Here is an 18,836-nt window from a genome sequence, read left to right as displayed (position 1 = left end):
TCTCGACTTAATCACGTATGAGATATTTGTAAAGATTTCCAGAAAAAGTTCATACGCATCAAGGTGCACACATGGCAATCTTTAAAAGATTCACTAGGTGCGTCACAGCCAGCTAAGGTTTGCTGAATCGCAGATGCTGAAGCTGACGTACCTTTCATCAGACTACAGTGACAGTGTGAGCTGTGTCTAGACAAAGCACAGTCGCTCTGACCTCCATCTAAACGGTCCTCTGACCTCGTGTTTTAGTTATACGCCCTAAAAGCAGGTATCAGATACATATGAAGACTAACTGGGGTTATATATGCAAAACTTCAACTAATTCTGATCGAATATGAGAACGATGCTTCTCAGTGGGCACTTTTCTTCCCTGGCTCACTGTGAGCGGAGGGACGCATTCACAGCCTGGTGCTCTGGCACACCGTCAGCTGGTGAATGCCTGACCGACGCCCGCTCCTCCTGTCCACACCGTGCGGCTGATCTGTTTCCTAGCCTAGGGGGCAACTTATTTTGTCTTCTGGCATTTGAGCAATCATTCCTAGTATTCAAAATCAAATTCCATAATGGTAAATGGGTTTGAAACGCCAGCGTGCTTAAGGAAATCTTACAGCAAATGGTTTACTTAACTTTTCAAATGCTCAGTGCGAGGCATATTTGACTTTGGATTTATGGCAAAGAGAAAGGATCTTTAACAAGCTAACACATGTATTAGTGGACTTCTAATGTAAAGTTCATTTCCAGGAATCTTCCTCCTACCCTATCTTTATGCAAATGTCTCTTCAGTTCATGTTATCAAAATAAACCGTTAGCAAGTTTGAAGTGCTTTGTATGTATCTTTAAAAGAAAGGAAAATGGTTCCAAAAGGAAAATGGAGTAATACCAGTCAACATACTATAGTGCACTCTTGATAAGATAAAGTGTATAAACTATGGCTTTAGTGATGACTTTCTTCCCTCTGAATGTAACTGCGCCAGGTTAAAAAGCATTAAAAGACAGAGCTAGTAAGATCCCCTCCTTTCTAGTAAGGAGTACAGAGATTAAAATGGCTTAGAAGGGGTGACTTTAGGGAAGATGATTTTTCTGGAGCCTTACATTGGCGAGAAACTTGCAACAGCTCTCAGGACACTAAGTTGCACAATGAACACTAACTGCCTCTCGATGCGCTGCCGACCCTTTCCCAGTAGCACTGATCCCTTCCACGGCACGGGGAGCCAGTCAGCCCAGGAGCCGGTCAGCCCAGGAGCTGGTCAGCGGCGCCCTGGCCCCCAGACTGTTTTAATTCCTACAGAAGAATTCCCCAGCGGGGATTAGGACGGGCAGGAGAGAGGAGGCCGAGAAAGCATGAATTCAGACAACTTCCTTCCCCTTTTCTTAGACGGACAGTCTTTTAATTATTCGTATTGCACCAGCGAGAAATAAGGCAGCACCGAGAAATAAAGCAGTGCCGAGGAGGGCCAACACTGAGTGAGTCACAGGGAGGAGGCTGACTTGGCAGGCGGGCATTTCGTCACTTTTACGTGACTGTCAAAAAATTCTCTGGTGGTTTGTGCGGAATAAGTCCCAGAGGGGGCCGGCTGCTTTTTCTTCCTACAACTCAGGAGGGTACTCTTGTGGCGCTATTGAAACAGGAGGAGAGCATTAAGTCTGTGATGTTGCAAGTCAGTCACAGTCCCCAAAGGGTACACGGGCAATTGAGACAGCTTCACCTACGTTAGCTTTGTCAGTTACTACCTAAAATGGTACGAAATTTCCCTCACAGGTGACATTTTGAAACTTTCTAAAAGTCGTGCACATCGGCCTTCATGTGAAGTGTCTAATTCCATTTATTCTTGTAACTTATGTTTCATAAATCTTTAAAAATAGAGTCTAGAGATCCCCTAATTTAATTATCAGGCCTTATGTGAAATTTCTCACTTATGGAAAAAACCTTACTTGGTTCTGTCTTACAGTTCCTGTTATTAAACTAAATTACAACATAAAATATAATAATTCATAAAACACGTTATATTTATGTACCTTTGCAGATAGCGACATGAGTTTACTGAAGTAAATTACCAGTAAATTCAAGGCCAAATCAATTAGCTCCTGCCAACAACAGAGCTCGGGGATCTGGGGACAGTGTGGAGTGGCATCTGCTCCTGTCCGGGGCACGGGGGGAAACCCTTCCACGCGGGCCTCTCTCTCCGGAAAGACGCCCGGAGAGGCGCCGCCACCCGCCCGCCAGCTCTGGGCACTCACCGCATCGTCCGACGGGGCGCTGCTGGGTAAAATGTCCACTTGGATGGATACTGTGTCCACGATGCTTTTCCTCCTAGACAGCCGATCTTCATCTAAAATAAAAAAGTGTCCCCATTATAAGCCAGTTAGAAATTATGTCATTTATAAACTACGTAATTCAGGTTTCAAAAAATTTCAGAAAATTAAGACAGTCATTCCTGCACTTTCTAAACAAAGCGCTGTGTCCTCAGACTTACAAACTGTGCTGTGCAGCCGGGCACTCCTCCGTCTTCCTGATGCTGGTCTGCACGCACTGCGACTTCAGTGCTGACCAACTGGGAAGGCGGCGGCGAGGACAGAGAAACCGGTTTCTCTCCCGCTGCCTGCTCCTCCCCTCCACGGTAGGCATGAATGCTGTCTCCCTACTGCTCCACGGTAGTCATGAATGCTGTCTCCCTACTGCTCCACGGTAGGAAGGAATGCTATCAATCGAACTGGTGGTTTACTCTTTTTCTGGACACGCAGTAAGGCTGCAATTCCCGGCCTGCCTATGGTTAGGAGGGGCACTAGTTCTGGCCAACGAAATGTGAGCGAAGTCTCCGAGCATGGCTGCTCCATCAGCGTGGAGTCCAGATACGGATGATACGAAGATATGCACGGTTCGATCGAGCACAAATAAATCTTTGCTGCTTTAAAGCACTAAGAACCTGCGACTGCTTGTTACCCCAGCACAACCAAGGCAGCTTTCTCGCCCCGGCACTACAGGCGCCTCGGGCTGGGTAACGGCGGTGGCAGGAAGCTGTTCTGTGCACCGCAGGAGGCTCCGCAGCGTCCCTGGCTTCTACCCCTGAGATGCCCGCAGGCCTGTCCCAGTGCTGATAACTACAAGTGTCCCCAGGATTGACGTGTCCCCAGGGGATGGGGACACGCCACCCTCAGGTGAGAACCACCACCCTAGCCCATCCCAACCGGTGACGTTTCTGCAATGTCCCTGTGTGCCACCATCACGTTACAAGCCTCTTAAAGCACTGGCCATGCCACTGCCCCACAAGGTCCCCCCAACTGGACTGCCTGCTGAGCTGAGTGAGCACCCCAGGCTCCCTCATCAGAGCTCATCCACGCCAGTAGTGCCTTCGATCGCTCGGGCCCATATTTCGTCATGTATCACGTGCACTTCTGTGCCCACATTTTTGAGAGAAAAATAAAGATGCGCATTATACGTGGGTAGTACCCGAAATACCTTATAACCGTTCTTGTGTTTTATAATTATTTGTTACATAAATTTCTTGTACCATAATATGTTCAAAAATAAATGCTAAAATTCCTTTATAATACAAAACACAGGTATCTAAATACAGACACATAAAAAATTGAAAAAATTAAAAATTTTTTTTCCTGAAAGTTTGGGCCGAAACCACGGGTGCTCATTACACACGGGAGTGTGTATAATAAACACAGGGCAAAATACAGTAACTTTCTGGTGTCTGAGTCGAGCGTGCCTCCTCCCCAACCTCTGACACGCTCCACCACATCTGTCTGCCACACTTTCCTACAGACACGAACCCCCACTGGACACCCTGTGTCACCTGTCCTTCTTTATGCCCTCCCAACTATAGAGATTCATATCTTTCAAGGCTTAATGAATACATCATTTTCTCAAAAAGCTGAACTATCACACCAGCTATTTCTGCTTCTCTTCTTTCTACTAGGCTCAAAAATGCACTGTCAGCTATACCTAGTCTTCCCTTCTTTGGTCACCAGCACCCCCCAGCCATGTACTGGACTCCGGACCTAGGCGTTAACGTCTCACACCCCGCTGTGCAGAACTCAGTGACTGACCGCACTGGGCCCCGGTCACCCAGGGGCCGCTCTGGCTCAGCTCCATGAAGGCTGGAGGCACCGAACTAACACAGGCTCCAGGAGACAAACCACCGCCACGTGCTGTTTCCCTGTGGTTTTCAGGCCACTGCGCCACCGCACGTGGCTACTGCTGAGCCGACCTAAGACACCGCCTTCTTCCTGTTTTTCCTCGGTGATCGCGTGCTTTCACGCACACCAGCAAGCACAGCGACAGCACTGGAACTGCTACGAAATGGCGTGTGGGCACCACTGCCCACCTGCCTTTACGCCCCAGGAAGGCCCCCTTCCCAGGTCCCACCAGAACTCAGAATGAGCAGTAAACGGCCTGCTTCACAGAGGGCACCTGCAAGACCGTCCAGGCTCGTGCACACAGGCTGAGGGGCTGCAGGAAAGAGTCAAGCTAAAGCCTGAGAGCAAAAGGAAAAGAGAGGTTCGGGGCAGGAAAGGATCACTGAGGCAAAGACCAATGAGAACAGAAGGGAAGTATCAAGGAGAAAGATAAAAAAAAAATCAAACTTGTAAAAGGGAAGGCAACAGACTTTAATGGGAAACCCTAACACTATATTCTCGAAATGTTAGGGTTTTCTTCTTTTTGACTCACACAGTCACCTGCTCATAGGTGCCCGCAGGAAAGCCAGGACACATGACAATCGGCACTGGCACGCCTACACAAGCAGAGGGCCTCTACAGCAGAGCTCACGGGAGATGACCCTGTTCCCGTGGGCCACTGGCGTCTGTGCCCGGCAGCTCTGCAGGCCTGCGGAGTGACGCAGCACTGCGGCCCCAGGGACTGCCCTGCCCGCTGGCCCAGAGATCGCCCTGTCCCCATCTCAGCATCTGGTGTGCGCACGCCCGGGGAGACCCTTGCTGCCCTCCCCCAGTGGGGCTGGGAGGGTCCTGGACTCCACTTCCTGTGTCCTTTCCTTTTCCACCCCGCCCTCCTCCTTCCCACATCTGCCATATGCAACGTACTCCCCAGCTCTCCTGATTTTAAGTGGCACCCGGGTTTCAGAAGCAATCTTTAGAGCGGCCCTAGCTTCCTCCAGTGACACTGTGCTGCCCCCTGGTGCGTCTGCCTGTGATGCGCACAGCCGCGTTCAGATGGCTAACAGAGAAAGCAGTCTGAGGACGCGTGTAGGGCTGAACTATACTCGATTTCTCTCAGCCAACTGTCTATGGCTATTTGAAACTAAGATATAGAAATTGATTTAACTGTATATAATAAATCATAAATGTAATTAGGGCTACAATACCACTCAGATTTCATTAAAAAGCTAGCTGGAATCAAACAGAGTTTCAGAAGTAACCTATCTACACAAAATTCAAACTGTCATAGTTTAATGCTGCTACCGCTCACACCGGTGTGCTTTTTTGGTCCTACAGAAAAACACAGGATTCCATCTAGAATTGACGCATATTTACAGAGTAAAAACAAACTACAAATCATGGAATAAGAAGTAATAATGAAATTATTTAATTTCATACTCACTATCCTCATTTGTCAACAAAGATAATGCTACCCTCCTCACTACACTATTTTCAAGGTTAAACGAGAAAGTGAACACAAAGTGCACATCACAGTGCCTGGCATACAGCGAGTGCATAATAAAGGCAGCTGCTCTCTTGATGATGGCGGTGCATCTGTCTCTGTGCATCTGCATCTGCATCTACACCGTATCTCCATCTATCGACCATCCACCCACCCATACGCACGGCACGAAACAAACTAAATATGTTTCCCTTTTTCTTTGGGTATAATGTTCTTAAATCTGTTTGTTTTCAAAACGAATACCTGGCGGTTATGCAGGCAAGAAAAACGTAATGCCCGGCTGACCGCCCGTGAAGTGTCGCCGCCCGTTTCTGCATGAACGCAGGACACGTGCACCACAGGCTGCTCCGAACCACCCAAGTCTTTGTAAACCAGAAAAAGTCTCGTGCTGACTGAGCGACTTCTCTGCAGTTACATAACTAAGGACTGGACTATTCGGGATTCTTCCAGTCAGCGATGCAGAGGCGTTACAAGAGGGGACACCTCTCTTTCCGGGGGTGGGAGGGCATGGGGAGGGCAACCGCCGGTCAGTCGGAGAGAAGCCCCAGAGCGCTCACCGACAACTGTTACGAGCCGAAGGGTCGGGCACAGGGAAGACGCGGTGGGGACGGACCACAGCTACGGGGAAGGCAGGGCAACGTAACGACCGAGCCTGCAAGCACATGACACGCAGGCACTGCAGGCACTGGCTCCGTTTTCTAAAAGGCACAGTTCACTAAGCTACTTCCTACAGGACGGGTGACGACAGGGCAGGCCGAGGTGACCCTGGGTTTACCTTTGCACTTGTGCCTGGGCTTACGAGGCTTTTTGCCTGAAGAAGAGAGAGCTAAATCCAAATGATAAGAATAAAACATTTTAAAAGTCTTTTATACTCTAATGTTCTACTAACGTTTTCATTCTTAACATTTTCACTTCCCCATGGAATTCCTGAAGAATAAAACCTTTGGCAGTATAGAACTGGAAATAAAATGCAAAAGAATTCATTAACGTCTCCCACTATTATGAACAACCATCACTGTAATGAATGTATGCATGTTGGGTCCGCATGAGTATTCCATAGAGCCACCTAACCGAAACCGAACAGCTCTCTTACACGACAAAGGTGTCCCCAAAGGAAGACCTAGTCCTATCACATTTAATATTTACACCATCACCAAGTGGACATGAAAGTGGGAGACAGGACTGTTTGACTGTAATTCCTCAAGCAGAAACTGGACGCACGACACCGTGCAGCGCTGCCTTGCACGCAAGAGGATCGCTGCATCCAGCGGAAAGAGTAAAAGGAAGTGCGTGCTCAGAGGGGAACATACTCTTCACTTAAAAAGTTTGAAAATTTCTTTGTGCAGCAAATGATCTGTTCTCTTTCAAGTGACAGAGGTTTGCCTAATTCATTAAGCTCAATGAACACAAGTAACAGATTAAACAATTTCCGCCCATTTCCTTAAGTTAAACGCAACACCGGTTACTGAGGAAGGCTCTCCCTTTCCTTCGCTGTTTAAAGCGTAATGTTATTTATCATAAGCATAATCACTTGAGGACTCAATGTGTTCATGACACAATCATACACAAGGGTGGGCAAAAGTAGGTGATAGTGCAGTAAATAGTATAGTAATTAATAAATAATCCGAGTGTGAACTGTTTCGTGTACTCACAACTGCAAACCCACTTCCGCCCACTCCTGCACGTGCCTGTAGAGACTCACTAACAGTTTGCAGGGAGGAAACTTGGAAACACAAGGAAGCCCCCCCCCCCCCCCCCCCCCCCCCCCCCGGCAGCAGTTGACAGGGCCGTGGTGCATGTAGCAAGCACGCACATGCTCACCGTCCCCTGCGGACGGGGCGTGGGGCAGTGACCCGGCCACCGCGGGGACCAGCCCGCACGGGCCCCTCACCTGTGACCTGCGGCACGTAGGGCACCGACAGCCTCTCCACGCTGTAGCCGCTGCCCCCGAGGGACTCCGCGATCTTGTTGGTGAGGAAGTACAGACTCTTGTCGTGCTTCTCCAGCGATTTGGGGAGCCTGTCGGGTCGGCCAGACAAGAGCCCGTCAGTGTGACGTGAACTACGGAGCGAAAACGAGTCAACACGCAAACACCGGATGTCAGGGTCTCAGTGTGATGGACATAAACCGTGGGCAGTGACGACAGGGTACTGCAGAGGACGGTCCGGCTGTTTACAGCACAGGGATCGGTCCTTCCCCAGGGACACCCCGCGGCTGCGGCTGCTTCCCCAGCACCGTCCCAGCGCGCTGGTCTGCAGGCGTTCCCAGGAGAAACGACGACGAGGACCACATCCAGCCTTCCCTGTCGGGCTGACCAAAACCCTACCGCGAGGAGAAGCCCACACTGCGGTTCACTGGCAGCTCATGGAAAACACCTGTCAGCCAGCCAAGTGGCAGAAAGCACTGGCCCAACCACGGGAACCTCCCTTTTCCTCTGAAAGGCCCTGGTTTGCTCTCACGCTGAGGCTTCCAATATCAAACCACTTTACAGCCCCAAAGTGTGAAGAACATACTGTTCTTTTTTTTTTTCTTGGTTTGGAGAGCAAGAAAGAATGCAGGTTACAAATTATTAATTTTCCTTAATACATTCTTTCTCCCACAATTTTATGAGTATTGTTATCTCTTACTGAAAGTTTTGAACAGGATATTACATTCCCTTAAAGGAATGTTCATTTATATGAGAACATGCTATATTTAAGAGATATATCTCCATATTAAAAAAATAAATTTTGTATCAAAGATTGATCTATGTACGCCTAAGCCTACATTCATCATGTACAAGAACTTCATAGCGAGAAAGAACTGAGATGAATTAAATGACAGACACACAGAACATGATTATTATAAAACACCAGAAAATTATTCTGACAACAGTGTATTCCTTTATACCATCACTGACTGCCCCCTTCTTCAAGTGTAAGGAAGTAACGTACATGCACTTATCTCTGAAAATGTGCTCTGGCAGAAAGTAAGGGGCTTCCATAGTTCGAATTTCAATAACCTGAAATATATCCAAAAACAAAACAGAAAAATCAAAAACCTCACTTTCAGGAGCTTGCCATGAAAATGTGGAAAACTGAAAAAGCAGGAATGAAAAGTAAAGATTTATAAGAAATACCATCACTTTATTTTGGAATTTAAACTACATTTATAGCTCAAACCAGAGTTCATTTTGCTTTACATTTATTATTTTCAAAATTCATCAGATAACAAAATTGTGCAGGGATCATGTAGTAGAAAACAGCAGGACGTTGCATCTGGTCAGACCTGCCACGCAGGGAAAAGAACCCACTTTCTCAGCGGCCACTGTTCTGGAAACCCCTTCAGGAAGCGTCAGGCCCTCGCCACAGCGCCCCCACCCCCTTGCTTGGGCTGCAGCCCGTGTGGGAGGGCTCAGTGCGCGGGGCAGTCGGGCCCCTCCGCTCAACCGTGAGCCCCCGCAGGGCGCACCCCGCTCTCCCAGTACTTCTGTCTCCTACAGCGGGCACTGCACATTCACCCAAACGCCTGTCTAGTGCACGGACGAGCGCTCTTTCTCCAAACGCCCCGAAGTCCGACACTTTAGCCAGGACTGAGAGATGCGCTTCCAGGTCCATAAACTGAGGTTCTGTAAAATGCTATTAAGTCATGCGAGCAACTATTTAATGCGTTGCTGCTGAAAAAAAGTAATATAGTTCAATGACAAAGAACAAATCTCTCAGGCACATTAATCATTCAACTTTTGAGATGTGGCTCAAGTACATTGGTTTAGAACAATAGCAACAAAAATAGTATAATTTAAGAAAATTTAGATACTAAGATTCATAACTGTTTAAAAGAAAAAACTTGTCTAAGAAATCACACGAAGTAGTCTAGAGGTAAACCAAGTATTCTAGTCAACCACTACACAGAAAATTCTACCACCACAACAGGCATCAAGGAAAATATAAAAATTGCCTGTAGTTCTAACTGTAGTTTCAATTTAGCCACTGCATATTTTTATGGAATCATCTTCATCTGATACACAAATATGGAAACTACAACTAACCATCACGGGAAGGGAATCAGGCGTTTCGTACAAAGGTCGGGCCGGACCGCCTAGGCACCTCACCTTGGACACGTGCTGGCAGAAGGCGGGCACGGCGATCATCTGGCTCACGAAGTTGAGGTAGGCGGCGACCAGTGCCATGATGCCGCAGCGGTGGAACACGGGCAGGCCGTCCTCGTTGACCAGCGCGCTGTCCTGAGGCGGAGCGAGCACAGCACGGGCTCTCAGGCCCCGCCAGCGCCCCCGCCGCCTGCCCTGAGAGACTGCGGGTGCTCTGGGTGCTAACAAGGCAATGCCATCTTACAAGAAGTTAATTGTTTTTCTAACTCTGAAAGGAAATGACTGCCCATTCACAGGAGAGTAAAATCTCTCAAACAGCGTTTTGTAAGGAAAAAAGTACATATATGTTAAATATATATGTTAATATATCACTCGGACATGCACATATTAGACAGATTCTCACCTACTGCCCTTTAACTACACAGTACCTAAGGCCCCACCAAACAACACACGGATATGACTTAGCGACCACCTCCCCACTGAACCCCAAGCATGAGCACAGGGGCTGTGCTGTCCCCCACTTTCCTGGGGCCTTGAAAAATGTTTAACACACAGTCAAATGCTCACTTGACATTTGTTAAAAAAATAAATGACTATGATCCTTTTCGTGAATGTTTTAGATTTAAAATAGACACACCCCTTTGAAAATGCACGTGCTTGGGTAAAGGCAACAGCGCTTTAACGATGGTGCCCACTTCGTCGGAAGCAGAATGTGTCCTTCGACGAAGGGCTACGAAAGCATACCTGCAGAGCAATGGCTAAGCGAATGAGATCAATAACCACTTCTTCATTGGCCAGTTCGATAGTTATAAGGGCGAGAGAAGTATAAAGTAACTCATAGTTTTTCTGAACATTGTCTTCCTCTTTACAGCCCAGATATATGTGCCGGTACAGCTGCTGCCCGTTCTGAAAAGGGGAGCGACAGAGGAAAAAGGTAAGTTTGCTTAAAAGGTAGTAAAGGCAGACTTCACATGCATACAACCACCCACAAAGTGGCTATCTGGTTACCATGGAAGGAAGACTTAAACCGGTAAGTAGAAGGTCTAACTGTGTTCCCATCACTGACGTCTACACATACACTAGCACAACACTAGCACACTCCCACCAACTGACAGTAGCGTTGAAGACGAAGCCTTCAATGAAAGCGGCAAGGAGGGAATGGCTCTCATGTCAACAATGAAAATGTTTTTAGCGATAATTTGCAAAGACGGGAGCAAACTGCAGACTGGCATGAGAAACAATCCAAAGGGATGACAAAGTCCCGGCAGTTCCGGCGATGGTGGGGGACACGTGGCGGAGGGCACTGTGCTCAGGCGTTCTGGCCTGTGGGCGGCTAGGACCCACACAGGACCCGGCCGGGAGGGGCCTCTGTAGTTTCTGCCACACACCGGCACGCAGCCCCCAGAGGGAGGCCTGCAGCCAGTACACAGGGGAGAGGTTGCGGAAACTTCCAGGGATCGCACAGAGGTTTCCCCTGAACCAAACCAGTCCAAGTAGCTATGCTAACACAGTGCAGCTTCATTTCAAGGTCCTAGAGCGATATAAAACCACCTAACAATTCAGACGGCTTTAACTGGTAGCATGCGTTATTTTTTAGGAGACAGCCTTACCTTTTTCATGAAACTTGTGTCTTGCCTACAAATTTTTTCTCTTTTGATCTTCAGGTCAGCTACATCAGGTATTATTCTAGAGGTAATCAATATATCATTTTTAACCAATAGCACATTTAGTTATTATATCATGTCTTACCAGGCAAATCAATAGTTACACTCAGGAGTCTGAGCTGCATAACACTCATTTCAATGGGCACGTTCCTCAGCCCTTATGTAATGACACCACTGAATTAGCAAGTTTAATTAACAATTTCTTAAAGTACTCTTGACTCCTAATGCCATTTCTAAGTTTAAAACAAAACTGACATAAAGTTCATGTAACTAGAGACCACTAGTAGTTGAAATTTCTGAAAAGACCTCCAAACATTGCTGTCTTAAACTATATTAATAATTAAATTGGATTCAGAAAACCTACAAATCACAACACTTAACTACACGAATGTCGAAACTGAAAAACATCATCATCAAGCCTGTTTCAAGATGGTGCAATACCTGATCCCTCGAAGCTTCGCCCTGTTGTCATGGCGATCCATGAGATTGTGCATCACTTCCAAGACCAACTGTCTCAGCTCGTAGTCTTCCATGAGGGATGCTGATAACAGAGGGTCCAGAAAGGACCCAGGCAGCGCGGTGACAATCGTCTTGGCTTTGTAGCCAGAGGTGACCTGATCATAGGGAGCAAAGTCACAGAAACAAACAAAAATCTTTGGCATGAGTCTTCCTTTGGTCAAATTCTCAAACTGTTTATAATACTCACAAACTAAGGAGAACAAGTATGGACATGAGCTTGAAGAAAAAACAAAAAAGAATTTTGTAAGATGATGAGGACTTTACTGAGTTTACAAATCGTCATCCGGAAAGAGGTAAACTTAGTAACAAGTCACATCTCCCACGTGCCAGCCACACATCTAGCACTACACATGCATCAACTGTGTCCTCGCCATGTCCCCGCGAGGTGGGCGCATGCGCACCCCCACTTTACACGGGAAAACTGAGGGCCGGGGTTAAGCACACATGGGACAGGCAGTTCGCACAGAACGGACATAAGGGGACTACACAGCAAGTGGTACAAGTAAAAGCTGAGAATGTTTCATTTAAATCTGTAAACTACTCTTTTACTTTAAATTAAGCAGTTTGGGTTCATAGGAATCCATTTTCAGTTTGGAAAGCTGTACTTTCAGGTATTTAATTTGACATTTCGGAGTGATTGCTGTATTTAAAGCTTTTCAAGAGCATGTACTTGCCTTCTGTTAACCATCCTACCCCTACCCCACAGACCTGCACGCAGCTGACGAGGTGGTGCAGGGGGCTCCATCAAGATGACTGACTCGGGGAATTTGTTTAATAAAACACTTGGGACCGGATGAAATTTCAGTCGGTAATTTCAATTTACATTTACATGTGCAAGCATATTTGGAACATCTAACACTTATATTGCACGTGTATTACAGGGTGGAGGTGACCTTACAGGTGAGTGAAGAAATTTGTGGGACAATTGCTACCCACCTAAAAAATAAAATTACATCTACGTCTCATACCACATATAAAAATAATCTTCAGGTCCAAGTTCTAGATATAGAAAGCCACATTTTAAAAACTTTTGGAAGAAAACACAAACAAACGTGTTTACATCATCAGAGGAGGCACGGAGCCCTAAACAGGACACACATAAGAAAGATGGAAGCACACAGGGAGGAACTGATACACCTGGCCATATCAGAATTTAAAATTTCCTTATCACAGGCACCATTCACAGGATCAAATATAAAATCACGTATTTTCATACTTCTCCTTGGTACGAAATATTTCTTTTACGAACTGGGGTCCCGTCTAAGGAGACGCCGAGAATACCCTCTGGAAGCGCTGACTGGAAAAGGACTCACCCTGAGCGCAGCCCTGCTCAGCTTGGGCGCTGTGCTGGCTGGGGCTGGACCAAAGGTGGACACGCTCATAGCGAAATACGCACAGGGCCTCACACCTGAGGGATGCTTTTCCTTCTCTGCTACTTATAGCTGAGTTATTTTCCAAACAACAAGCCATTATTTGGTCAGTATGTGAAAGAATAACATGATATTTAGACAGAGCATTGCATTTCAAGTCCAAGTTCTATTCTTTAGCTCCGTGACCCCGGTGACCCTCCTCCACTGCTGGCCCGGGCATCTTCATCTCTAAATCGGCAATACTTCCTGGTGTGTTTCACCATTGTAAATGTCAAATACGGTAATAGGAAAGGTAACTTTTATTTTATTTTACTATAAAAGTATAGTAAAATAAAATAAAAGTAAAGCATAATACTTAATTACATAAACCATAGAAAAGAAGTAACCATCAATAGCAGGCTATATAAGAAAGGGAAGTTAATAACGTGAAACTGTTCTTTTAACCTCTTCAGTAGTTAAAGGGTAAGTGTGCTCGTCGCCTGTCGGAAATGTCTTACCATAAGCAGAGACCTCAGCAGCATGATCTGAATCCGCCTGGTCCCCAGATCCCTAAAACACATAGCACACTAGCATTACCTATCGACAGCAATGAACAGTCACGTCACTTACTTATTAGTTACTGATTCTAAGACTCTATTCATACTGGCTAAGTAGATTTTACTTTCATAATAGCAGCTAAGTTGTGGTTCACTTTGTACTCTAAACTTCATATGAATTAAAGAGTTATACGTAAAAAAATCAAATTCAAACAAAAAAATGAAGTTACCGGCTCTCAAAGGAGAGACCTGTGCATGGCTGACATGAAAATCAAACCATGTGAGTACACAACGAAACAACACGAATTAAGTTGAGGAGACACTCACTGTAAATATAACTGACTAACATATCTAATAGGTAAAAACTGATGATTCAAAATCAATTAACAAGTGGAAATGGGTTATCTAATTAACGGTCAAAGAAATATAAATCAAGTAAGACTACTCTCTCATTACTAAAGCAGCAAACAGCACAGAAACAAGCACGAGCTAAAGCTTGGGCACACTGTAGAGTCAAGTCCAATCCACAGAATGAGCGGACCCAAGCACATGATCCCTGAAATCACTTTCAGTTCTAGAACTCCGGAAATAAGTCAATATTCCTGCCACACTGACGTTAATTATTGATTTTTTACAGGAAACTTAAAGCTTTATCCTAAATACCTACGTATGTAGACAATGTCCAGGCCAAACGAACTTTCCGTCTGGTCAGTATAAGAAAGTGAGAGCATTTATGGTATACTGAAAACTGACTCCAAAAGCTGACTGAATTCCGTAGCGAGCTAGTACCATAAAAATACTACTTCCCATAGGATTTTTATTTCTAGTAATTAAAAAAAATACATTTTCCAGATTTCTCTAAAAGGAAATCAAACCACCACTGTTCAGCTGAAACGCATGGTCTGGAACCCAGGGAACCACATGCACGCACCCGAGCTGCCCGACGTCCAGCGTGTGGGTGGACGCCCCGAACACCGGCACTTTCCCCATGACGAACATCATGATTTCCGAGCGCTGGTAGTCCGGCAGGTTGCTGCCAAAAAACCCTACAAAAAGTCGAGATACATTTTACAAATTAAAACATTTATGTTTCCATATAGTAAAAAATTATATTTTTAACCAAAGCTTTCACTGTGTGGTAAAACAGTGTCTTTGAACTCCAGTGATATTATAATTTAATGTAACTAAAATCATTTAGTCATATACCATATGAAACTTATATAATGGACTAAGACAAAATAAATGGCTAAGAGTCTTTTGCTTATAGTTAACAGTGGCACACAACCATCAATTTGAGCTGGAGTTTTAGAAAAAGGAAAAAACCTTTGGTAGTATTTCTGATGAAACTCTTGCTCATATACTGTGAACACAGATTCTTGTTCTATAAAGAAGTCAATAATTAGATCACTACTTTGGTTTCCTAGGATTGTTAAATGTTTTAAAACGTCATTATCACAGGCCAAGATCACAGTTTAACCCTGGGAGTTATTCCCACATAGACGATTCAGCTGGTGTTAAGAAATAATGACTGGTTTACCTGTCATTTTCCTCATTCATTCTTGGGTTTTGTGGATATTTTAATTTGCCTGCCATAGCTTTTAAATATTTACTTGCTGGTCATAAAAGACTTACAACATTAAATTAACATTTATTCAAACTTCAGACTTTGTTGTTTCTTTGAAAGATGAGAACAGATATCAAATCATGGCTGTTTTTGTTCATATCTTAAAATATAACATAATCATTACAGAAAACTTCTGATTTACAATATTTCTCTAAGAATAAGTTACTCTTCAGCTTCTATTATTAGAGTTAATAATCTACTGACACAAACTCAAATTATTCTATTCATGATTTTGATTGGACATGAGGTCAAAAATAATATCCCACTGGTTAAAAATAATTTCCCATTATCATATACTTTAGCAATAAAAAATCTCATCTTCTTACTATTACTCAATCTGCATAAAATATATTATTCTAGCCAATGCTCACAGAGCGCACACCTCTGGGGTAACACTCCACTTCGTATCTGGACCTCACGACAACCCTCTGAGACTAGGCACTGTTACTGCCTCAACTTCCTCTCGTGGAAGTGAGGGTGAGGGAGGGCAAGACCTCACACAGGGAACTAACACGAAGGCCCGAGATGAGGGCGACTACTCGTTTCCAAAGCCCACGCCATTGCTACTCTCTGCTTCCTCCTCATGAGGGACTTTTACCTTTCCAAGGACCCAGTTAGAAATCCTCCTAACCCCCATACACCACTGGACACTGATCCTCTGTTCCAAGCACGTTTGTCCTTCCCACCAGGACATGAAGTCTCCGACATGACCAGCTGTGGGGACGGTCCTGAAGGTCACTCGTTCTCTAGACCCACTGTTTGTGCTGGAACTTCTCAACTAAAAATGCTAATGATCCACCCCCCACCAAAAAACAAACCAACCATCAAGGAGCTATGTGCTCCGTTGTTTTAAAAGAAAGAACCTGGCCAACAGCTCCACAACGTGAAGGGCAAAAGCTACAGCAACCCTGCTCCACAACCCACCAACAGAAATACCCGTCTGATCTGGTAACTGCCAGATACTGAGAACTTCTCCAAGAAAATATTGAGAAAATCGGCAGTGTGATTTAAATAAAAATCTTACTCTCTGTGCTACACTGCATTTCTTCTTGGTCATGTTTTAATTTTCACATGTTATTTCTGAACATGTTATGTCACAGAAATATTGCTTGAGTCTGCTGTATATATGTTTTATAATAAGATACTTGAGATACAATAAATTAAACCTTCTAAAGTAAAACGCACTGCACTAATTAAAAGTCGCAAAAACAATTTATACTAACTGCATTAAAACATGATGAGATGATTTGATATACCATATTAAAATATCACTGAAAATCCATAAAGAATGCAAATAAATTTAAGAGTCATGCCCTGGGTGGGTAGCTCAGTTGGTTGGAGCATTGCCCCGATACCCCAAGGTTGCAGGTTCGATCCCCAGTCAGGGCACATACAAGAAGCAACCAATGAATGCATGAATAAGCAGAACAATGAATCATGTTTCTCTCTCTCTCTCTCAAATTAAAAAAGGAAAATTAAGAGTCACCTTAAAAGTTTACCATACACTGATACTAACTGCTGTAAGCAATAACTAGAGTGTCTTGCTTTATTGCGACTCCATGGTGATACTGAACTCTAACACGGTTTCCTTTTCAGCCACTCCAAAACCCTAACCACCTCCTCCTATCTGTGTGAATAAGGCACACGTGGATGCCCGCTGTCACGAGGACAATTCCTGTGCACCCGACGAGGCTGTGACCAGGTAAAACGGAGGTACCGCACCAACCAAGTGCCTCCACGGGGGGACAGCCCTGTGCGTCACGAAGCCTGGCCGGGGGCCGGGTGTGCCGCACACACTCAGTAAACAGCTGCGGAACGCACACTGCACGCACGCATATCCACGGAGCTTTAGAAATAAGAGGACGAAGACGAACCTTGTATTATATGTTCCAAAGGCCTGTTATAAACAAGGGGCTCACAGATCAGAAAATTACCCAGATAAAGGTGTGAGCTGAGCACCAGCATAAACTGATACATGACTCTAGTATTAGAGAAACTATTGGTAACCATTAGAAATTCAGTATCAAACCCCAGGAAGACAAATTAATTTTGAAATCATCCCAGCAACCACGCAGTTACATTGGAGTACGATGTGGATATAGTGCAGACATGGGGGAGGGCAGGGCCAGAGCAGGAAAAGGGTTTGCCTGCTTCAGTTTGTGTTTGTGTACAGCCAGAGCGTCGCATTTCCCAAAACACTCACGGCTTGTCACTTGTTTAAGGAAGCTCTTTACCTTCTCACCCTTTATATTTTGGTCACTGGGTTAAAAAATAAAAGGCTTATGACACTGAAGCACAGGGGATCCGCCCCCAGATCCCGGTCTCCAACACCACCCCCAGTGACAGGAGCCCCAGCTCCCGGAGGAAGGCCTGGCTCCAGGCGGGGCAGGAAGCAGGAAGCCAGCCTGGGACAGCTTGCACGCGTGAGGCTCTGCTCGAAAGAATGGGGTGTGTGTGTTACAGAGACGTAGGAGACGCTTGCAGGGCCTCCCACTGGCCGTGGCTGGGACAGTCTGAGCACCAAAGGCAGTAAGTATACAATGAACTATGAAGCATGGAAACATAAACCCATGAGCTCACCCAGTAACGGCGGATGAATGCATGGGTCCTACACCCACACAGAGAGGAAAGGGCCCTGCTTACAGCAGAGCACTGGGTGCCGCCTGACAGCGAGGGAGGGAGGGAGTGCGGAGTCTGAAAACCGTAACTCTGCCATCATCCGGGGGAAGACGGGTTGGGCAAGAATCACGAACGGTTGCTAACCCTAGAGGAAGTCTGGACGAAGAGCAGAATTACCTGCCTGCTCTACGAGGACCTTCTCAGAGACGGCTTACTAGTTACAGAGGGAAAATGGAGACCGTCCAGCTGAGAAACAGCCCGGCGCTCCGAGTGACCGGAATGAAGGTCGCCGACGAGGAGCAAGTGCCCGTGTGAGGCTCCTCTCTGCGGGACCCTCCGAGAAGATCATCATCCAGCCGGGAGCGCGTCACCTGAATTTAACCTCGAGGGAACGCCAGACTAGCCCAAATGAGGAAACTAAAAAAGGGGTGGGGGGCTGTACTCTTAAATAATGCCCATATCATAATGGAATGCTCCAGACTAAAGGAACTGAAGAATATTACAGCTACATGCAACATACCATCCTACACTGGACCTGAGATCCACAGTAACACAAACATGCTATACAGGGCATTATTAGGTCAAATGAAAAAAATATATAAAAATTGGATTACAGAACTGTATCAGTGTTAAATTTCCCCTTGTTGATAACTATAGCCTGGTTATGTAGGAAAATGTCTTTGTCTTTAGGAAAAGTTCTCTGTGGGACACAGCCATGATGGTTTTCCCTCACTGTTCAGTGGTTCGTGGAAAAAAATGTCCATGTATGAATGTACGTGTGTGTGCATGCTCTA

General features: G+C 45.6%; 1 protein-coding gene across 3 annotated transcripts in view; it reads right to left on the bottom strand.

Annotated features, from left to right (window-relative positions):
• The window catches only part of EFR3A (EFR3 homolog A), a 65,572-nt gene that overhangs the window by 10,285 nt on the left and 36,451 nt on the right, over nucleotides 1–18,836 (bottom strand). For 2 of the 3 annotated variants that reach the window (XM_028533868.2, XM_036031431.1), the window contains 9 exons: nucleotides 14,731–14,845; nucleotides 13,761–13,812; nucleotides 11,816–11,988; nucleotides 11,321–11,396; nucleotides 10,455–10,616; nucleotides 9,714–9,845; nucleotides 8,557–8,624; nucleotides 7,515–7,642; nucleotides 2,236–2,327 (listed from right to left, as the gene is read on the bottom strand). In XM_028533868.2, coding sequence (XP_028389669.1) covers nucleotides 2,236–2,327; nucleotides 7,515–7,642; nucleotides 8,557–8,624; nucleotides 9,714–9,845; nucleotides 10,455–10,616; nucleotides 11,321–11,396; nucleotides 11,816–11,988; nucleotides 13,761–13,812; nucleotides 14,731–14,845 — 998 coding nt within the window. Of the gene's footprint in view, nucleotides 1–2,235; nucleotides 2,328–6,398; nucleotides 6,450–7,514; nucleotides 7,643–8,556; nucleotides 8,625–9,713; nucleotides 9,846–10,454; nucleotides 10,617–11,320; nucleotides 11,397–11,815; nucleotides 11,989–13,760; nucleotides 13,813–14,730; nucleotides 14,846–18,836 lie in introns of all 3 variants that reach the window. The other variant, XM_036031430.1, reaches the window with a different exon arrangement.

Source organism: Phyllostomus discolor, chromosome 7, assembly GCF_004126475.2.
Source record: "Phyllostomus discolor isolate MPI-MPIP mPhyDis1 chromosome 7, mPhyDis1.pri.v3, whole genome shotgun sequence".
NCBI lineage: Eukaryota > Metazoa > Chordata > Mammalia > Chiroptera > Phyllostomidae > Phyllostomus > Phyllostomus discolor.
Note: the sequence above shows the minus strand (reverse complement) of the source record. Positions and strands in the feature narration are given on the sequence as shown.